Below are 23,106 nucleotides of genomic sequence, written 5' to 3'. Positions count from 1 at the left end.
TTGTATGTAGAGTAGGTTTGTATGTAGGTATATACAATAAATACAGTACTTAATACGTATGCAGATCCACTCCTACTGTATATGTTATCTGAGCTTTTATACACAAACACACACAGTTTAGTTTCTAATTAAATGAATGCTGCGAATGTATTTCTGTGTTGAAACATTCAATACTGCACAACAAGCGGAATTCAAAAAGTGTGAGTTGCAGTTTAAACAGACATTTTGATTGACAAGTGATTCAAACAAAAATGAAACAGGGAGTTTGGGAAAACCTGACAAATGGGACTGGGTGTGAAAACATTCGACCACCATGTGGCTGTATATGTGAAGTTGCATTCACTTTCAGTGAGGCAGCAGTTGTAACATTTAACTACTGAATGGCGCCAAAATGTCATTAGAATAGAAGGTGAATGTAGGAGGATGTAGGAAGATGTTTTTACCCTGATTTTTGCATATCCATAAAAGGAGCTGGAGAACTACAGTACGGTACATGTTACTTCTCTTTTAGGGTTCTGTACATAATCATTTTCCATATATCAGTATGTACTGATTTCCGAATTACTGTAATTTGCTTCCTTCATTCTGGAAGAGACCTTTGAAGCCCATGTCCTCACAGTCTCATTCTTCTGTTCAGAGTTTATTTCAACTCCTTTTGCTTTTTTCCAAAGCCAACAGGCCAACAAGCTAAAGCTTAAATCTGTAATGCTACCTGCAACCTTTGTGTAAAATGTAAAATACCAATATACATTGAAACTTTTCGTGTACATGTTGAATATGTGTTGAAGGGGTACAGTGATATTCGTTACTATTTGTACCGTTTGGGGGGAGGGGCTCTGGTGACAATAATAAAAGCAGTGTTTCTCCATAGTTTTCCATGAAGTGAATGTCCTGTCTTTTATAAGAGGGGGGATATTCAAATCATTATAAATCTACATCCTGTAACATGGTGTGATGTAGGGTTAACACGATTGCGTTTGTGATAGGGTTGTAATTTTTTTTTTAAATTAATTTTCAGAGGGGGTCCAAATTCTGTACTGTATGTCCGCTCTCCCCTGTGTTTTAGTCCCCTTTGTCGATTTACAGGGGTCTGAACTCTACTGAGTTGTAGCAACCACTGCTGGGTGACATGAGAGTGATGCAGTTGCAGGTATGTCTGCCTCTGCCTCACAATGGCTGTTGCCCTAGTCCAGCAGTGTGTCCTGCGATTACCCTGTGCTGCATTGTGGTTTTCCTTCCTGTGGGTGGTGACACACCTCCCCCAAACCAGCACAGATCTTTGAATCCAGTGACCGGCATCATTATTACCATTAATCAAAGTGACCAGCACTAAGAGATTTAACTATTTATGTTTCCAACTGTGAAGGGAGGTGATTGAGTTAAGCACTGTAAGAGACACTCCGGTAAGGTAACACACTCTGTCCCCCACACCCCCACAAAAATGTATGCCCATTTCTCGCCAATCTGGAAACTACAGGGGAGAAATCAGACTGTTGACCCCTGGACTTGTGCCATACTGTACTGGCAGCCAAAGAGATAGGGAAGACTCGCCTCTGAAACAACTTCAGAACTGTAGAGCTACACTTCTGGACAGTTGTACTGACAATCAAAGCTAAAACCAATATAAAACTTGCAGTATACAATGTAAGGATAGCAAGCAGCGATAACTATATACACTGAACATTTTGATATGTGTACAGTCAACTGTTGTAATTAAGTGTTATCTGCCAATATTATGTTAATATTAGTGTATTCCTACAAGATAACATTTACTTATGTAACATATTTCAAATAAAAGTTAATTGAGGCAACTCTTGGAGCTTGTGTGTGTATTTTTTTTAAAAGTGCCCCCCATATACTAAACTAGTTTAACTTCCGATGCTTATCAACAGACAGCAAAACAGCAAAAGGAAGAATGAGGCCTACACTTAAAACGTTATATTCATTTCCCACCCAGTGTTTTGTAGAAATCTCAAACGTATATCTGATTTCAAATTGTTCAGGCTGAGACCTAATTATTTGGTACCCATTTATTTTATTATCCATATCATACATCATGCACGTTGTACCTACTTCACTTATGAATAACCATCTGAGTTGCTAGCATTGTATGTTCTGCAACATTAGATTTTTCTTTCACCAAATTTAAGTGCCAATTTCATATTTGTTTAAAGGTCTTGATGTGGCCCTAAGGATACATTCTTTTCACTTGCTTGGGACAGTATTTAATGACAAACAACTGCAGCAAAAACTGCAATAAAGAAAGAGATTGCACATAGAGCCTATGAAAATAACTACTACAGATGCATTATTATGATATTGTTTCTTTCCTTCACTTTCCTGTTACAGTACTGTTTGCTAACCCCCACTTTTCACTCATTTCTAATTATGCTACTGAGGAAGCACTGACCCCTGTATGTTACACTACTGTTTACTCCAGGTTGTCTCTCTTTTCTCTATTTCCTAGTTCATTAAATATTGAAAACATGCTCCACTGTGTACTGTATAAGGAGGAAGTGACACAGTAAGTACATACTTGGCTACTCCCTGCTTCAACTGAGAGCAGCTACATCCCATCCAGCTTGTCACTTCCTTCTCAGTTTGGCAGATTTGTCTCACAAACTCATTTGCAACTGCTGGAAGTCAGGATACAATATACATAACGTATTTTTTCATCTCCAAATGTACACACGACACAATAATAAATGATTTTGTTATTATTTATTTATTTATTTATTTATTTATTTTTTTGCAATACACACGCTTACATATACAGTATTACCACAGATGTTGCACCTTCATATTTCTGCAAGTTAATGTGACACAACCTACAAAACGTACGTATTCCAACTTTCTGTTTAAGATAATGTATAAATAAGTATATTTACATGCAATATGCCTATTTCTGTTTCATGCCTCACACCGGAAATGCACACTTCAAGGAATTTTCATTGCAAATTGCACCCTTTAGCCTTACTTGTCTACAGCAGCAGGGTTGCTGACTGCAAATTGCAGTGTCACGTGAGAAATGTTGAGCTGTGTTTTCGTCAGCGCCGAAAGGGGACAGCTATATTCTGCACCGACAACACACACGAATACACTGACGGCCCATGGAGTAGAGCCGAAAGTCTAGCACCAAAACGACTTCAAACGGCAATCGATACATTTTACCAGTGCACAAGCACAAGAAGAAGGCCCCTTTTAATTTGTAACAAGAGGGTTTTTAAACGGGCAAATGTGGATCGTTCCAGAGGAGGTTTTACTGGCTAACGCGCTCTGGGTTAGCGAGAGGGCGAACCCCTTCTTTATTCTCCAGCGAAGAAAAGGACACGGAAAAGGAGGGGGAATCGCCGGTAAGACATCAAAATAATTATAAAAATAAACAATATTGGTGACATCACCAGCCGTTTTACTGACGATTGCACGTACTAGGTGGGAGAGGTTTGCTGAGAACTTGTATGTGAACTCTACGATATTTTGTCAAGTCAGGTGAAGTTAACTACACTGATCTCTTAGTTAATGTACGTACTTCTTTTGTTACAAAACAATAAGGTAAAATAATAATAATAAAAATAATAAAATGCTTCTGAGAAACAATTACCATAACAACATTGTGGCGTTTTCTTCACTACCTGTGAGACCCCACGCGTCTGCACATAACAATAACATGACATGATTCTAGAACTAACCCACTGATGTGAAAACTTAAAAAGGGATGGGGGAAAAAATAATATATTAGCCTAATCTTAGAATTACTGTTGAAATGTTTAATCTTCAGGAAGCTTCAGACAGGAGGTTTCGTAACAAGGTTTGCAAGCGTTTTCATTTTAGAATGTATCTGCAAGACACATTTTGTATTTTGACCTAAAAGTACTGTGCTAAAAGCGTCGGTGTAATTGTTTATAAACTAATATAACCCCGTTGCATTTAGCGAGTGAACATGCAAGAAACAGATCCTGTATGTCGAAAATATAGTGAACCATTTATACTTAGTTTGGCCTTTTTAATCCAGACAGGAAGAATACATAGGGCTGGGAAAACCAAACAGGAAGGGATTTCTACTGTGTCTCCAGTTAAATTCACCCTAGAAAATGTAACGTTTTTCATTATTCATTTACTGTTAATACTGCAGGGTACCCAGCTATACAGTACTTAATCAGATACCACATCCAAACTGTATGTATTTGTCAAATTAAGACAGCTTGTGTATTGTTTGTTTGGTTTGTCTGTAAGTCAAAATTGATGTAATTCAGATCAGCAGTAATTTTTAATCTTTGACATGCAATTATGAGAGAGAGAGACAGAGAGAGAGACAGAGAGAGAGAGACTGTGTGGTCCAGTGGTTAAAGAAAAGGGCTTATAACCAGGAGGTCCCCGGTTCAAATCCCACCTCAGCCACTGACTCATTGTGTGACCCTGAGCAAGTCACTTAACCTCCTTGTGCTCCGTCTTTCGGGTGAGACATAATTGTAAGTGACTCTGCAGCTGATGCACAGTTCACATACCCTAGTCTCTGTAAGTCGTCTTGGATAAAGGCGTCTGCTAAATAAACAAATAAAAAAAAATATATATATATATACAGTACTGTGCAAAAGTTTTAGGCAGGTGTGAAAAAATGCTGTAAAGTAAGAATGCTTTCAAAAATAGACATGTTAATAGATTATATTTATCAATTAACTAAATGCAAAGTGAGTGAACAGAAGAAAACTCTAAATCAAATCCATATTTGGTGTGACCACCCTTTGCCTTCAAAACAGCATAAAAAAATTAACTCATAGGAAAAGTTACAATAATATACTGCATCCATCTTATACTGTAGTAATCTCAATAGAAGATGGCCATAATATGGCAGCCATCTTAGCCCTTATAAAAGTTTACCACAGTTTATTTGCAGTTTTACTATGCTTTTCCTATGGTTATACAGGTACAGTACTATGCATTTACCAGTTAATATACTTTACCTTACCTCGCTGGGCATTACCTATGCCTACCACACATTGCTAAGCTTTTACTGCATTTGGAGATATTAGCATTTGAATTAGCTGCAGAGGAGGATTGACATGAAACAGACTCATGAAGTTTACAAAACGAGTGGAGGCCATTCGGCCCATCTTGCTCGTTTCGTTGTTAGTTGCTTATTGATCCCGGAATCTCATCAAGCAGCTTCTTGAAGGATCCCAGGGTGTCAGCTTCAACAACATTACTGGGGAGTTGGTTCCAGACACTCACAGTTCTCTGTGTAAAAAAGTGCCTTCAATTTTCTGTTCTGAATGCCCCTTTATTGGTGTGTAAAGTGTCTCTTCCTGTATAAGAGCCAGAATTATTGCAAAGTGAAGCTAAGTGGTTCTGGCTGCTCAAACTGTGTGAAATGATATCTGTTAGCTTATTATTAAGCATAAAACATATCTTGTACTCTGGCATTAATATTGAATAAATAAAAGTAGTGTTTTCTTTAAATTTAAGAATTGTCTCATGTTCTACTGTATGCACAGTCTGTTAAGATTCCTGACTGGGTGCACAGATGTGAATTGCTTCTAGTTGCTTTTTTAAACTGGTTTATTTTGTGTTCAGGTCTGCTGGTGGGCACCCTGGATGTGGTGCTTGACTCCAGTGCGAGAGTCGCCCCCTACAGGATTCTTCATCAAACGCACGATTCACAGATCTACTGGAGCATTGCCTGTGGTGAGGACCGGGCATCCGCATGTGCAAATGGATACTCCACAGAGCCATACTGAGCCATGTTGCTTTACAGGAAATGACACGCATGTATAAACATACTGAACACAATATTGATCGATGCAAATCATCTAGCTGTGTTATGATAAAAAAGAACTTTGACACCTAGTAGTGCTACATGAACCGATTATTCGGATTGAGCTCTTCACAGAAATTAGGTGCTTGCAGTCAAGTGAAGAAACAGCTGCTTGGATTTGTGATCATTGCTCCTTTTCTTGGACTCTGGAGAACAGCAATCTACACAAACCCTAGAAACTGTCTCTTCAGTTTTTTTTTCACTTTGAATGGTAAATTTAGCCCATTCAAAACCAATGACCCTTGAACTGACTAATCAAATAACATTTTCATGCAGCACTAGTCTGCAATAAAGTCTGGAAATAAAAATCGACAGCTGAACATTTGGTTTTTCTCAACCCCTCTTTACTGCTCCAGTTGTAAAACCAGGCTGTCCTGTCCTCCTCCCTCAGGCTCCTCTCGAAAGGAGATCACAGAGCACTGGGATTGGCTGGAAGCGAACCTGCTGCAGACTCTGTCCATTTTCGACAATGAGGAGGACATCACTACCTTCGTCAAGGGCAAGATCCAGGTACACTATGGGCTTGCATGTTGGTGGTTCGGTTGTGTGGTAACGGGTAGACCTAGAATATTGTCCTGCACATGGTGTTAATCCCTGAGAAATCAGTGCGGTCCCAGTAGACAGTGACCTCTTTCTCAGTTAATCACACTAAATAAAGTCAGTCTTTGTTTGTTTTTTGTTTACTCCAAAAACTCCACTTCCGATTTGTGACCTTTAATGCCTCAGTTTCATTTTTTAAAGCATCCTTCAAACGTGCTGCTGGTGCAGTAGAGTAGCCTTTATTATTGGAATTTTAACTGTATGATTTACTGGTTGGAGCTGAAACTAGTTCATTCTTGGCAGATAATGACCACCCCCAGCCAATAAGAGACCAGATTCATCACAAAAAATGGATAATGCATATTAATCACACATGTATTTTTGCACATGCCACCTTAAAGTGAAGGGCCAGATGGCTGGAACTGCTCTTCAATTGGTGTGGATAACCATTTCAATGCTCCAATCAGCCATCCCAGCTCTACAGTATGCTGTCTGAGAGTGTACTGTACCCACAGGCCGGGGATGATAGTGTGTTTTTTGGGGATTTCAGGGCATCATTGCCGAGGAGAACAAGAATAAGGAGGTTCCTGAGGACGAGGATTCTGGGAAGTTCCGTGAGGCGGAGCTGAAGATGCGGAAGCTGTTCGGAATGCCGGACGAGGAGAAGCTGGTGAATTACTACTCCTGCAGCTACTGGAAGGGGCGGGTCCCTCGCCAGGGCTGGGTCTACCTGAGTGTCAATCACCTCTGCTTCTACTCCTTCCTGCTGGGAAAGGAAGGTGAGAGTGTGGAGATAAGGACTGTGAACTGTACTGCAGCTAGTCTGTTTCACTGTGAGGATATAGGATTAGGACTACCCTCCGAGTTAGATGGCAAGAAGACCCCTTTATTTTTTTTAACACAGCTGTGTTTAATCTGTCTTGCAATTAAATGATTCATTTTTTCCCCAACCTACCGACTGGTTTACTCTATTTGAATACATTTTAGAAGGCCGTTGGGGGGGTTGGGGGGGAAGTTGTGAGCAGGTACACACAGGACAGAAAAATAAGAGTCCACCTTTATTGTATATGACATCAAAAATGGTTCTGTTCTTCTGACCTACAACCTGCTTAATGTCATCTATTATCCAAAATACACATTGCACACTTTTAACATCCTATTTTGTAACACATTTGTAACAATTTTCCCCCAGACCACAAGTCATTTACACAAGTCAGTCTAGATTGGCTAATCAGATCTTCTACAACTTTACATCAACCTTTTAAAAGGAGCTCCATCGTTCAGCAGATACCTGTCCCGCTGCACTGTACAGTTAGCTGTGAATGCTGTACTGTTTGTCTCCCAGTGACGCTGGTCATCCAGTGGACAGACGTGACTCAGCTTGAGAAGAACGCCACGCTGCTGTTCCCGGAGAGCATCCGAGTGAGCACGCGGGACACCGAGGACTACTTCTCCATGTTCCTCAACATCAACGAGACCTTCAAGCTGATGGAGCAGCTCGCCAACATCGCTATGCGGCAGCTACTTGACAACGAGGCCTTCTCCGCTGACCGCTCTCTGCCCAAGCCGCGCAAGGCCCACAAGAACATCTCCACACTGAAGAGGTACACAGTCACTCTCACATTGTTCTGAGGTGGACACACAGAACACCTAACTACCTACCTACATACAACTGTACTGTGATGTATTGTAGAAAGTGACCCTGATTTTAAGCAATCTTTAATGCAAGTGAAGAACGTTTAGGAAGTAGTATCTGTCATTATTGAACTACAGCAGTGCAGATTTGAGGGCCCTCATTCTTATTAGAGTACATACTATTCATTGCAGACATACGGTGCAGTATAAGCTTGTTTGTGAAGAGGCAACCTCTCCCTGGTGGTTTGAGGAAGCAAAGGGAAGGGAAGCGAGCAGCCGTTGTTGTGGTGAGGAGGTGCTTAATTCAATGTAAGCTGTGAGACCTTGAATCACAGTTTTATTGCTAATCTGCTGGATAGATCGTGATGCAGCACATTCTATCCCACATACAATGGTGTTTGTCGAATATTCAGTGTCAGGTAATCTCTCCTCTCCCCTCTCTCGCTCTCGCTCTCTCTCGCTCTCTCATATTCATATATACACACACACACACACACACACACACACACACTTAAATAAATACAAATAAGGTTGTCCCCTGGCTGTGGGGTACAATAAACAAGAGGCAAGCTTACTGCCCACTAAGCCTCCAAGGCATCAGCTGGAGAATATGTGTACCTAGATAGGGTCCTATTATATTCAGGATCAACCACACTCTACCCTGTTGACATTGTCAACCTCAAGTTGGTGCGGCTTACTGATTTCAGGGACCTGGATGCCAGAGCGAAGAACGAGAGGTACCGGGCCACCTTCAGGCTGCCCCAGAGCGAGAAGCTGGACGGGCACACGGACTGCACCCTTTGGACTCCCTTCAGCAAGATGCACATTGTGGGACAGATGTTCGTCTCCAACAACTACATCTGTTTCTCTAGCAAGGGGGAAGACCTGTGTCACCTCATCATCCCACTCCGAGAGGCCAGTGCAATCCCTAACCATCTCTAGCTGTCATCCTCCATCCTTGGTGTGAGAGATTGATTTCTGAATAAAAACTCGCTTTGTAAATGGATGTCACTAAAACGTGTGCAATCAGGTGTCATGCTTAGCATACAATACTGATATGAAATTAAAGAATAGTGAGAATAAGGATATTATTTCCATTATAAAGAAGCAGTGCTGGTACACACATTCACTGTAGATTAAACTGTTTATTAAAACATGTACCCCCCCCACCAGGTGTCAGTAGTGGAGAAGGCAGACAGCTCTAGTGTCCTGCCCAGCCCACTGTCCATCAGCACCAAGAACAAGATGACCTTCCTGTTTGCCAACCTGAAGGACCGGGACTTCCTGGTCCAGAGAATCTCTGACTTCCTGCAGCGCACTCCAGATAAGCAACAGCATAATAGTAAAGAACAGCATGTGAGCGGCTCACTATGTAACAAGGAATTTGACATGTAACCTCTGAGAATTGATACAGATTTGAGCATAAGGCTTGAAGCCCCTGTTAGTCTGTATTCAGTGTGAAATAATGACCCACAAACTGTTACACAAAGTCTGGATTGCCTCTTAAATCATTAGTTCTCAAACTGGGGTCTGCAAAACCACATACTGGTAATTACAGTATTAAATGTATGTAAACAGAAAATATACATCAAACATCTACATCACTTTTATTGCAGTGCAGTTTTGTTGCTTGGTTTGGGATTTGTCATTTCTTCAGTTTTCAGTTGGGGATCCCAATATATATTTTCTTTAAAAAGGGATCCCCCAAACACCAAAACTCTGAAGTTTGAGAACCTCTGTATTAAATCACCTGAATAAATATTGCTCCTTTTTTATTGCATGACTTTACTTCCAAAATGCTTTTTAAAATATTTTTGACATCTGCTTGCAGGACCCCTCCAGCCCTGTATTCCCAGCCTCCAGCAGCCCCCCCTCTTCCCTGGAGAGCCGGCCTGCCCAATACTACAGCCCTGACCTGGCCACCGCTACCCGGGGTCTGCTGAGCATCTTCAAGAGGGACGCCCCCGAGGAGCTGGGGCCCAAGGCGGTGAGTCTCAAGCAAGGGTTTCTCCTCCTCTGCGCGGCTCGCTGTCAGTGGTGGGTTACTTATGCACTTTTAAACATAATCGGTAACCGTTTTGTCTTTTTGTGTGTTGTTTTTTGAAAAGGCAAAGGAGAAGATGAAGGAGGAGTCGTGGAACATTCACTTCTTTGAGTTTGGTCGGGGGGTGTGCATGTATCGCACATCCAGGACCCGAGATCTAGTGCTAAATGGCATTCCAGAGGGCTTGCGTGGGGAGCTGTGGCTGCTCTTCTCAGGTAATTTCATGACTGCACACCCTTCTCTCCTTGTGTGCTCTCCAAACATATAGATTGCTGCTCATGAATATATGACATGACCCAGTCATCGGTGAACAGGGTTTTATCTTTTATTAATTTAAATTTAATTAAATGCATCATAATTGTATAGAAATTGATACAGTTGGCGCCGCCTAATCGGGATGCCTGCTTAAATGGGATACAACTCTGGGAGACGGTTCTTCATTTAATTGGGACGTCACTTTGTTTAATTGGGATACAGTATTTCCAAATGATGAACGGAGATCGCTTTTCAGGTCACGACAGTTTCGCGTAGCACAGTACAGTGAAAACCCTTGACTTGCATAAATTGTGTAAACCATGTGAATGAGCCGAGTCCTCTGTGGGTTCTCAGGCTGCTGTTGCAAAGACCACATGTCGTCTCAAATGCCTCTCGTTTTTGGGACAGCCGCTTATTCCGGATATTTGTACTTCTCCCGAGGCGTCCCGATAAAGAGGCGCAGACTGTACTTTTATTGTTTAATTCATCATAGACTATAATTATGCTGACCGCAGTCATATTTGATGGCCGTACTGTAGCTTCATAAATACTGATGTAAAAACTAAGGGGTTACATTGAGAAGCCTCTGCCCTGCTTGCATTAGTGACAGCTGGCTTTGCAGTTCCTTGTAATGCAAAAAAAAGTCTGTACTCAGAAGAGTGGATCTGACTACCATTTCATTTTAAGATTGTACAATCTGATAAGGAAACTGTCCGGATCGATAGGTAATTGATTTGTAATGTATTAAGAGCAGCATTAAATCACACTTGCTGACGTGTGCCTTATGGATATGGTTCCTGAATATGGCTATGCCCAGTGAGCTACTTATTTACTAAAACATTAATAATTAAACAAAATTGATACACATGTGAAATATGTATTGTGGTGCTCTAGGAATAAAGCCAGCCTGATATAGAGGTCTGGCAATCTGCACGCTGTTTCATGTTTCAAAAGAAGATAAAACCGAAGTGAAAAATTGAGTTTGCACTGCTCAGTGATTTAGTCTGAAGCACTAGTGAGTGTTCGCTGTGACGTTTCAGCTCTGTACTCCACCCAGTCTTTCCCTGATGAAGAGCAGCTCTTTATCCTCAACATGAAAAGGTCAGATTTAACATTGCTGTGAAAAAGAAAAAGAACTGATGACAGTGTGACGTACATTTGACTTGGATGAACTGAACAGTAAACCCTGTGTCTCTTTCATTGGTGTAACTTGTTTCTTTTTTATTTTTTTTTATTGTATTTAATTGATAATCTACTAGTATACAGATGTGTGCTTGTGTTGTCATTCACTTCTTTTAAAAAAGAAAATAAATCATTCTGTAACTTTTACTGTATATAGAATAGGAGTTAACACTGACACTATTGTAACTAATGGAAACTATTTCGCCCCCTGCAGGTGGCCTGAACGACATGGCGATGCACCCTGGGTACTACGCCGATCTGGTAGAGCAGTCTATGGGCCGGTGCACTCTGGCCACGGAGGAGATTGAGAGGGACCTGCACCGCTCCATGCCTGAGCACCGCGCCTTCCAGAACGAGATGGGCATCGCTGCTCTGCGCCGCGTCCTCACCGCCTACGCCTACCGCAACCCAGGCATCGGCTACTGCCAGGTCAGAGCATGGGGCTCAGAGCACGGGATTCAACAGACTTGTATGTGTTGTGCTTCTGTGATCAAGATTGTGGTACTGCTGCAAGTAACAGGCAGGTTTTAAGTGCACGCACAGTACTGTAATCAGGGGCTAACCCTGGACTCTTGTCTTTCCAGGCTATGAACATTGTCACTTCGGTTCTGCTGCTGTACTGCACTGAGGAGGAGGCCTTCTGGCTGCTGGTGGCTCTGTGTGAGAGGATGCTGCCAGATTATTACAACACCCGGGTGGTGGGTGAGTAGAGCAGATTGCTGTTAACACAGCCAAGACACTCCTAGGGATATAAACTGCATTTTAGTATGCACACATGGCAAAACATGTGTGCTAGATGTGACCCCCTTGGGGGGATACAGGGATAGGAGGTCATTTTTAATTATCTAAATACTGCCACACTTATGCACCGTTTCCTGTACAGTTACACTTACAATTTAAAGTCATATCGGCATTGGTTATTCGATATTGTAGATGTAGGTCATTGTGGCTTTCTTATGACTGACACCTGCAGCATGTATTTTATATAATTATCAGGGGAAAAGGATGTATGGATGGATGGAGGTAAAACTAATAAAGCCAAGAACATAAGAAAAGTTCAGGAACGAGAAAAGGTCATTCGGCCCATCGAGGCCTGTGCCTTGTTAGCACACCATTCTCCCATACCTGGGGATCTCGTTTAAAAGCACAGAATCTAGTCCTTTTTTAAATGTTCCCAATGTTTTAGATCCTACTTCATGACTGATGGGCTATTCCATGCATTTATAACTATGTGTATACACGTCAATAAATGTGTGTTATAGTTTTACTGCATGCCAATGACATATCTTAAAAATAACACTGCAGTAAAACGCGTTGGTGTGGTAAAGTTAGTTTGTTTGGTGTTTTACATTAAAAAGCCCTTGTAAAAGCTGACGAGTCGTGTGCGTCTGTGCTCCCAGGTGCCCTGGTGGATCAGGGGGTGTTCGAGGAGCTGACGCGGGAGTGCCTGCCCCTGCTGTACGAGCACATGCAGGATCTGGGGGTCATCTCCACCATCTCGCTGTCCTGGTTCCTCACCCTCTTCCTCAGCGTCATGCCCTTTGAGAGTGCAGTGCTGGTGGTCGACTGCTTCTTCTACGAGGGCATCAAGCTCATCTTCCAGGTGTCCCTGGCTGTGCTGCACGCCAACATGGATCAGCTGCTGGGCTGCAATGACGAGGGAGAGGCCATGACCATCCTGGGCAGGTCAGTGCACAGGCCTGGGGTCTCTGGGGTCTCTGGCTGGAATGCAGACCCTAATAGTACGAGATGATAAATTCCGCCTGTTTGGATTCATATACCCCTGACGACAGGGATATACTGAAGACACCTGCAAATACAGGACGTAGGTGTGATGTCATGCGTTACAGATATCAAGGGAACCACTCATTAGGACATTCTTTAGCAAGTGGTATTGAAGGTATTGAGTCAGGAGATATAAGATGACTGTCCATATACAAACTTACAGAATGTCACTCTTACATATTTACTTATATCAAGACAACCCAGGGATTGAAATACATCTCCCATTACACAGTAGTTTGATCCATTCCTGGTTTTACTGTGAGCTTAATAAAACACACCTGAGCATGTTAACGAAGACACTGGGGCACATCAAGCACATATTAAAACCTGGAGTGGGTGAAACTGCTGTTTTAAAAGCAATCTTATTTCCATCCCTGGAACCAGTTTTACAGTTGTTGTAAAACTTGATTAGGACCTTTTTGGAGAACCTAGAGATATATTGAGGAACCTGTCCATCCATATGATACCATACTTGCATTTTTACATGTACAGACAGTGGATTTAGGTCATCTTTTTTTCATGGTGCTGACGGCTAGAATTTTGTACCTACAGCCTTGGCGTGGTGTGGGCTATACGTTTTAAAATACTTTATTATGAGATATTACTGAATCCATTTTTCTGGTCTTTGTCCTGTTTGTTTAAATATTAGGTACCTGGACAATGTTGTTAACAAGCAGACCGTGTCGCCACCCATCCCTCACCTCCATGCATTACTGACCAGTGGAGATGAACCCCCTCCTGAAATAGATGTCTTCGAACTCATAAAGGCATCCTACGAGGTTGGTGTGCAGTCTTGCTTCTGATCTCATTTGTGCATCTGGATGGGACTGAGCACTGTGGCACACAGAACCTAAACCCTTTAACTAAAGTGGGTATTATTATATTATTATTATATTATTTATTTCTTACCATTCCACCTGTAGTGGAATTTATTTTTAATGCTCAAACGACCAATAACATTGTGTGTTTCAAATGCATACAAAGTTTCCAAGATGTTTTCAATAACCCATCACACCTAGAACCTTACTGCCTGTGTCTGAAAATTAGAATTTTATATATGGTAATTCTTAGAATAAAAAATCTAGTTTTCATTTAAGTGAAAAGTATTTTATTCTCCAAGGTCTTGCATTACAGGTCGAATCATCATCATCATCATCATCATCATCATCATCATCATCATCATCATCATCATATATTATTCGAGAACACTGACGCACTGAAGTAGCACCTGTAAGTCTGTGTTTGAGAGTTGCCACCAAGCACTGTCTGATGCATGCTTTCTGTCTCAATCTCATATCTTCCTTGCAGAAGTTTGGCAGCCTGCGTGCAGACGTCATTGAGCAGATGAGGTTTAAACAGAGACTGAAAGTGATCCAGTCACTGGAGGACACAGCCAAGAGGAGTGTGGTGCGTAGTGCTTGTGTCTATTACTATCGACTTGCAGAACTGAGTATGAACCCATTTTACCTGGAATACTGCAATGTTTAATCTGAGAAACAACTCCATTAATAGTTATGTGCGAGTTTCTTGGTAGTTAATGTTGGCAGCAGTGGAGGCTGAAACCCCTTCCCTGTGTCCGCAGGTACGCTCCATCATGACTGACTCTGCCTTCACCATTGAGGAGCTGGAGGAGCTCTATGTGCTTTTCAAGGTTAGTGGACTCTGCGCTGGAGTGGAAGTATCTCTCTCTGTCATATTTATTCTACAGCAAAGGGTGCCAACACATGTCCAGCATTGCTGCTCCCAACATTGTTGTGTGCACAGTATGTATGACAGCACATATGATTAGATTGTCTGCACCCCAAAAGGTTACAGTATTTCCTTTGAGTGTTTAGAGTTCTTCTTTCTGAAAGGAAAATACACTGATAATGCTATTTTAAAAGAACAATTAAACCATAAAGTATTTTAATATACGGTTTCTATTTCCTGTCGGAAGACTTGAGAATCTTCTTACCTCTACAGTGGGCCTATATGTTTTAAATCCAATGTGCTGTTCTGTGGTTTGCAGGCGAAGCACATCATGACTTGCTACTGGGGAGCGAGCTCGAGTGCGGCGGAGCACCATGACCCCAGCCTGCCCTACCTGGAGCAGTATCGCATCGACCTGGGTCAGTTCAGCCAGCTGTTCGGAGCACTGACCCCCTGGGGCTGCGGGACGCACACCCCCGTCCTCGCTGCCCGCCTCTTCCGCCTGCTCGACCACAACAAGGACAGCCTCATCAACTTCAAGGAATTCGTCACTGGCCTCAGTACGCACCAATCCATTCATCAGTTTATTTGTATTTATTTTGTATGTTGCACCTGTGCTCTGTTTTGTTGGTAACAGATCTGTGTGGTTTAGGAAAAAAGCATATGGGTTCTTAAGTGTTATTGCAATCGTGTGCATTACTGGTTAAGACAAATGAACAACATCCCCTCTGGTATAGTCAGTACTTGGGTTACTGATGTTTAAAACCCACATACTCTATTTATTAGTAGTGGCAGCTTTCATAAGTATCTGATACAAACTATTTGTTCCTCTGATTTTTGGCAATGTCTTTGAGAGTTCTGATATTTGGACTCGATTTTTAAATAGAACATGGGCTTGGTTATGTTGGGGGTGATCTACTTTATCAAGCTGTGCTTTATCTCCCATCACCGTACTTTATCAAAAGACTAGACTTTTTTTCTGTTATATTTAAAGAAACTGGGTCAGATTATTTAATGTAGAACTTTGAAATGATGTGATCTCAAATATTGATCATAATAATTATAATGTAAATTGATTTCTCTGCCAGGTGGGATGTACCACGGAGATCTGACTGAGAAATTAAAGATGCTTTACAAACTCCACCTGCCTCCAGGTATGACGAAATTAGAACAATGATACGATCTTCTTAATGTTATATACCTGGGACTCGCTGTCATGCACTTTCATTGGACATGCAAATCGTATACAAAGGACACTGTCAACCTTTGATATACAGGGACGTCACAAAGGCACTTGGCATAGCAGCCTGTCACTGAATGATTGATTCGGGTGAAGTCCGAGAGCGGCACCTGTTTTCTGTTTTTCATTTTAAAAGAAAAAAAGTAAAGTAACATTAGGTACCGGTAGTCCAAGGTTATTGAAACCAGCTGTGTGTGTTGTAAGCCTGTGATTTTAATTGTGCCTGTTTCTTTCCCTCAGCTCTGTGTCCAGAGGAAGCAGAGTCAGCACTAGAAGCCACTCAATACTTCACGGATGACCCCAGTCCACAAGGTCAGTCAGCTACGCTGAATAGTTGAAGTCTTTCATCAGTGTGCAGAACATCCTTACTGTTGCATGAGCTTTACATTTTCTTTACATTCTTTACCTTGCTTTACCTTTTCTGTGCATTTTCTTTACATTGTATTTCTCTTTCCGCTGTTCCAGAGACTTCTTTCATCTCCGACCTGGACTTCCTGCTTCAGGAAGGGGGCTCAGGTTGGTCCCTCTGATCTCTGTGGCCAAGAGGGCAGCATTTAAAAGGCCCATGGACGGGTGCTGAGTTGCGATGATACCTTTTGAGTCTATTTTTCTTAATGTAGACTGCCTAGTTCAGTAACAGTACGCCTTGATGATAGTGTAGACAGGGTATGAAAATAAGCTACAGGTCTTTTGGGTCAAAGTCCTGCCTCGGAAGTGCTTGAACCTCGAAATAGCATTGACGGTTTAGAGTTACAGAGCTTTCCTGCAGATCATTGTTGCAGCTGACTGTTGGCGAACTCTTCGTTATCCCTCTCAATGTTTACTTGCTGTCTGCTTCCCCTAGCAACGAATCTGCAGGCTGCAGAACCCAGAGACGAGACAAGGAATGACGACTCTAAACAGAAGAAAGGTAACCTGCTGTTGAAATTAAAGAATAAACTAAATTACACAATTATACAGTGTTGAAAACAAGGTTTGGTGAGGTCTGAGAGAGCAAAAATTCTTATTTGCTATTTTGTGAAGGTGGTGCTGTCTATATTTGCCATTACCATTGCAATACTGAATTTTAACAATTGTTATTAGTATTAATATTTGACAATAAATTATACAAATTATAACTGATGTGTAGCAGTGACCATAAACTACTGTCTGGTGGTAGAAATGTGTTCTGTAATGCCAATAGTCGAGAGGGTTGTTGCACAATCAGGGTTGTTTTTGTAACCAAAACCCTTGGTCTACAAAAGCAGCCTTCATTTTGAAATAATGCCCTCCGTCTATTAGACTATTACACTCAAAAGCACCCATTATTTGTACATGATTATAGAGATAGCGACAGCGACCATTGTGTTTCTTCTCCTTTCCAGAGGAGAAGATCCAGGATTACCGGTATTACCTTCGCATGTGGGCCAAAGAGAAGGAGCAAAAAAAAGAGACCATCAAAGACCTGCCCAAAATGAACCAGGTACAATGCGAACTCCCTTTTTCATGTGTAGTTTGTGTCTCATCACGGCAAGAGACACAAATTACAGCTGGGAGACAACAGTCGGTCTGGAGCACACCATTTTAGTAAGAGAAAGGTGTGACTAACAGTTTGTTAATTTCATTTTGTCAGGTTTAGAATGATTGCCAAATGTATTTTAATGTCCTATATTTTCATGCTCCTGTTTTAAAATACCTGCAGGCTCTGTTTTTGTTAACTTGTTCTCTGTCTCTTTGTATACTCCAGGAACAGTTCATCGAGCTCTGTAAAACCCTGTACAACATGTTCAGCCAAGACCCTTCTGAGCAGGAGCTGTATCACTCCATCGCAACAGTGGCAAGCCTTCTTCTGAGAATCGGAGAAGTTGGCAAGAAGTTCACAAACCACACCCCAAAGAAGCCAGAGAACCACCACAGAACACACCCTGCTTCTCTTAAACTGCCTGCTCTAGAGAAGGAGCCCTCTACCAGTATGCAAGAGGAAAGCAAGGGAGGGAATCCAGGCGAGGTCCAGGCTCCAGAGGCCCCAGTAGAGCAGGCAGAGAGCCCTCAGCCGCCCACATCAGATGAGGAAGCCAAAGACGACACTTCAGTTTCTTCTTTCTCGATCGTGAGCGCTAGCTCCCTGCAGTGTGAGGACATTGCTGAGGACACGGTCCTGATTGGCTGCGGAGAGCAGCGAACGTGCAGCACCCTGGATGCTGATTGGTCCATCTCCTTCGAGCAGATCCTGGCCTCCATCCTGACTGAGACGCCCCTGGTCGACTTCTTTGAGAAACGGAAAGACATTCGCATCAAAATAGCCGACTGCAAGGGCCAAAGGACCATTGAGAGGCAGGTCAGCTCCTCCAGCGACTGTGAGCTCTCGCTGCTTTCGGGCTGAATGCCCCACCTGAGGTGGAATGACGGGAAATCCCAGAGGTGATCTTTGACACGACTCCAGGCTCCAAAGCACCCTCGCTTGCCCTTAAAAAAAAAAAAAAAAACTCCTCCAGACTCTCATCCGGGGCTGGATTTATGATTGGTTAATGCTTGCCCTGCTGCAGGCATCAGCTTTCAGCCTCACATGCTGGCTTCAGGCACACTTCATTTTTAATTTTAAAGTATCTATATAAATACCTATCTTTTGCAATGTTAGTTTGTATGAAGTATACGGTACGTAAGTGTGTATGTATGTATCTAAACATGTGTCTGTATACACATGCTCATTAATTCTGTCCATATCTGTCATAAAGCATTAAGAATGTGTGTGCTTGGATAGTCATACATATTCTAGCACTTTTACAGCCTGTGAGAAGGAAAAATCATTTGCTGCCTGATAAGGTGAGGAATATGTGAGTCTGTGCATGTGGTATTTGAATGCATTGATTATAGTGTGTCTAAAGTACACACATAAAGTATAAACAGTATAGAAGAGAGAACAGAACTCCATAGGTGTCAACATTACCGATTTTTATAATTTTGGGTTTGCACAGCGGCATCAAGGTGTTTTTTCTGTGTTCTGCTCAGAACAGTGTCCTTAATGCAGCAGGTAAATAATACGGTGTTTTATAGCGGTTCATTTCAATTGAATAAGTTACAAAAACTTTAAATTTTGTATGCCTTTTTTTTCCCTTTCATTTTCTTTTTCGCTCAGTTGGGTGTACAGCATTTGCATTCAATCCCACCTCTTAATTTCACTTCGGCCGTTTTTTCTATTCATGTCATTGTGAGCGGTTATGGCGTTTGCCAGTTCAATTGCATGTTTCTGGCCATTCAGCACTATTGGAGCCGCCTGTTGTATTGTAGATTATAATTCATGGAACAAGATTCAGCCATTCTAAGTTCCTATGATTTTGACAGTACTGTTCTCACACACATCCAGTTCTGTCATAATTGGTAAGCTTGACAGTCTCGTTGACAGACTGAAGGCATTATGACTTATCCTGGCAAATCAACCCCTTAGCCTGGTGGAATCCTGATGATTGGTTTCAGTATAGCAGTGTCTGTAACAGTGTGGCTGTGTCATGTTATACTGGTGAGCTTTTGCCCATCAGTAATAGGCAGAAAATGTAAAATTGTATTTGAAGCTATTTATTCTTTAATCACAGCAAAGTTTAAGAAATCTTTTTTTTTTTTTTATAGTTGTACAGTAACACATAGTATGATCATAAGAAATCAATTCTATTGTGGATTGTTTGTGTTTTAAAGCATGGTTTGTTTTCTAATATTAGACACACTGGAGCACAGTGGTATACATATTCTTATAATACAGCTTACAGTAACTTGTCTGCCAGTGCAACATGCTGTCCTTTTTAAATGAGAAAGCACTATTGTTCAGCTTTAGAACTGAAAAAAAAGGATAAGGAAGTGCATGTGCCCTTGGCTTCTCAGATCACTTCTACTTATCAGGGCACGCGCTTGCTGCTCGCATCTCAGACAATTTGGTCAGCTTACAAACCAGCCTGGTAATGGCTTCTGACGGCTCCACAATGCAGTTTGCAAAGATGACTTCTGACAGATGCCTCCTTCTCTTGTGAATGCAGGCCTCCTGTCTCGTGTCTTTGTAGTTAAAGCGCTTTGCTGGGGGCTTGCTCGCTACACGCGTGTACCAGTGCTGTGTGTAACACTAGTTTAAGAAGTGTGCTGTGACTAAGTGCTTGTGTTTTAGATGAAGAAGATATTGTTTTAGCTCCACCGAATACTAATAATACTGCACAGGTTGTTTGGCAATGTATTGAAAGGTAACCTACACCACTCTACTCCTGAATTTGTATCAGCTGCTCTGTCAGTTTAAACATCTTTACAGTACGTGTGTCAAGCAACCAGTTCTCATGTTTTAAGGTGGGCAGAGCTATTTCAGTATGTTTAAACTCTGCAGTGCATTTCCAATGCTGTTGCTTTTCAAAGAGACGTAAGTATTTTAAAAGCAGGAGATCTGAGATCTTTGCATTGGTGTTGTGAAATGTTTCTTCGTTGTAGTTTATTTGTTTTTTCTATTATTATTAACTTGTTTTGCTCTGTATCTTGAACACGTCGTACCCATTGACCAATTTGCAGTCTTTTCTTGTTGTTCCACAAATGGTGAAAAATTTAGCCAGAAGTGGGAGAGCTTTATCATCGTGTCATAATTAATTTATTTTTTGTAACCTAAAATATTGTTAACTGTAGTCATGCCAATAAGCTGTGCATTGTGGCTAGATTTTTAATAATGCATCTCTACCTGAATGGGTTTTCAATAGTTTGATTGGGTTTATCCCACAGATAAACCAAATCTATTTATTTGTTTTAAGAAAATGTCACAGATCTGTTGCAGGTCCATTTTAATTAATTTTAAACAAGCAGCCTAGAAAATGTAAGGATGATCTGGTCCCCTAATGAGTCTGCAGCTTTGGATTAATACTGCTGTAAGACACACACATGCAGGATCGTTTAATATTCATGACCATTTAGCCTCCATGTGGGAGGTTTGAAAGCGCAGTGCCTCACTTGACTGAACCAGTAGAGTTTACACATTTGAAGAAGATTCTCTTAGACAATGTTGAAAATCCCAACTTCTGTTAAATGTTCAGCAAACAGAAGTCTATTTTCTTCTCTGTTTACAGCTTTGTTTACCCAGCACAGCTGTTGCTGACCTTTATCATGTGACTGTTTGTTTAGGTTACAGTGACAGAATGTCAAAAAGGCTTTTATTTTTTTTTACATTGAAGAAATTGATGTTTTGTCAATCTATTACTTTAATTATATCTATATTTAGCACTATTGCGTTCTGAACAGTTATGGATGCCATTAGAATCCAAAATGAAAACGACCATCCCATGTTACTAATGTATGACAGTTCTGCATAAATACTCCCTCAGACACAAGAGTTGGTTGAGAACCGTATGTAACCAGGGAATATGAGACGACTGAGACAAACTGCAGTACTTTCGTTCTTTTATTAACTGGGTTTGCAAGCTTTATGATGGCCAGAAAGCCACATACTGTAGCATGGTGCTACATGGGTTTGTTCCTGCACTTAAATGAAAATGCTGCTCAAAAAGTGATCAAAGGCAAAATATGGATTATAAAATAACACATTTCTGTTTCTTTTTTAAGCTTTACTAGAACCATCCAAGTATTTAAGGCATTCCGTTTATGAATACCAGTCACAGTTTATGTAACCTGTCACTGCTGAACCTCCTCTTTATTATTAAAACAACCAATTTATTATTTATTTACAAACTGTTGTTCAGTGCTTAACTGAGGTTTTTAATTATCTGTATGTACTGTATGGCAATGATATCTATGATCCCTAATAAAACAAAATAAAAAATACTGATTTAAAATGCTTCTTGGTTGTTTCCTTTTTTTCCATGTCTCTAAAATATAATTTCCAATTCCTTCGAAGGAGTGGAAAGACTGTAAATATCTAGGCAAAACTAAACATTTTTTTGCTCCATATCGATTGCTAAACAAGGTGCTGTCACCCTGTTAAAGGAAGCAGCAACTCTGATCCTGAAAACAGGACCCAAGAAGAGCAAGCAAGCTGCAAGTGAATCGACAACCAAATGCGAAGAGATTGAAGCCTGGCTGGACAGCTATAAAACTTAGAGACTGTTATCAGACAAACCAGTCTGAGTCTGCTGTGCACCTAAAACCACAGTATCCAAAAGAGACTGTGCCCTGCTACCTGCGTAGCTAAAGATTCAGCGAAGAGGACAGAGCGGACAGGTACTGTTGTGGATCCTATACCGAGGACTGAAGACTTTGTTGCAGCTGTGTGTGGATCCTATTGGGATTGAAGACTTCGTTGCAGCTGTTTGTTGATCATATTGGGGGATTGAAGACATTGCTGAGAGGAGAGCCTTTTATACAGGACACTTCAACATATTGAGTTTCCAAACCAGCCAACCAAAAGTCTAAGCTTCAAGGAACAGTTGAGTATAATTCCAGTTGCATTTTCCTTTCATGGAACTACATTCATTAATTGTAACACATTCACATTGAATTGAAATATTATTTAGTTTGCACACCTTGCATATGAAACAACTTTTAGGGAAACTTCATGAAGTAACTATAAGTAATCTACCTCATATTGTTGTATGAAGAATATATTTTAAAAGTAAAATTGCTTTATCCTTAATCTATATACCATTAGTAAGCTTAATGTGATATATTCTAAGATTGTCTGCACTACGGGCAGCAGTGTGGAGTAGTGGTTAGGGCTCTGGACTCTTGACCGGAGGGTCATGGGTTCAATCCCAGATACTTCTGTACCCTTGAGCAAGGTACTTTACCTAGATTGCTCCAGTAAATAACCCAACTGTATAAATGGGTAACTGTATGTAAAAATAATGTGATATCTTGTAACAATTGTAAGTCGCCCTGGATAAGGGCATCGGTTAAGAAATAAATAATAATTTCAGTTTAGGCTGTGTGAGTCTATGTGAGTTTAGCAATATTTCACAAACCTGCTAGCTGTTT

General features: G+C 41.2%; 1 protein-coding gene across 2 annotated transcripts; it reads left to right on the top strand.

Moving 5' to 3' along the window:
* The first annotated feature begins 2,760 nt into the window (after window positions 1-2,760).
* LOC131699636 (TBC1 domain family member 9B-like) lies at window positions 2,761-21,970 on the top strand. 2 transcript variants are annotated; one of them, XM_058996818.1, is made up of 22 exons: window positions 2,761-3,353; window positions 5,572-5,682; window positions 6,204-6,322; window positions 6,903-7,131; window positions 7,698-7,956; window positions 8,695-8,902; window positions 9,161-9,343; window positions 9,819-9,974; window positions 10,096-10,246; window positions 11,683-11,897; window positions 12,053-12,170; window positions 12,869-13,154; window positions 13,903-14,032; window positions 14,562-14,660; window positions 14,836-14,904; window positions 15,262-15,502; window positions 16,031-16,096; window positions 16,423-16,494; window positions 16,648-16,698; window positions 17,027-17,092; window positions 17,547-17,644; window positions 17,909-21,970. In XM_058996818.1, the coding sequence occupies exons 1-22, from the start codon at window positions 3,236-3,238 to the stop codon at window positions 18,542-18,544; spliced, it is 3,681 nt and encodes a 1,226-aa protein (XP_058852801.1). In that variant the 5' UTR covers window positions 2,761-3,235; the 3' UTR covers window positions 18,545-21,970. The 2 variants fall into 2 exon arrangements, with proteins under 2 accessions (XP_058852801.1, XP_058852802.1); XM_058996819.1 differs by lacking the exon at window positions 16,648-16,698 and having other exon boundaries at window positions 2,762-3,353.
* The last annotated feature ends 1,136 nt before the right edge of the window (window positions 21,971-23,106 follow it).

This window comes from Acipenser ruthenus, chromosome 23 (assembly GCF_902713425.1).
Source record: "Acipenser ruthenus chromosome 23, fAciRut3.2 maternal haplotype, whole genome shotgun sequence".
Taxonomy (NCBI): domain Eukaryota; kingdom Metazoa; phylum Chordata; class Actinopteri; order Acipenseriformes; family Acipenseridae; genus Acipenser; species Acipenser ruthenus.
This window is presented reverse-complemented; position numbering and strand designations above follow the sequence as displayed.

Excerpts from the sequence above, each read along its gene's own strand:
- LOC131699636 (XM_058996818.1), top strand. The coding sequence starts at position 3,236 with ATGTGGATCGTTCCAGAGGAGGTTTTACTGGCTAACGCGCTCTGGGTT. Across the intron at positions 7,957-8,694 it reads AACATCTCCACACTGAAGAG|GGACCTGGATGCCAGAGCGA; the intron begins GTACACAGTCAC and ends TACTGATTTCAG. Across the intron at positions 15,503-16,030 it reads GGAATTCGTCACTGGCCTCA|GTGGGATGTACCACGGAGAT; the intron begins GTACGCACCAAT and ends TTTCTCTGCCAG.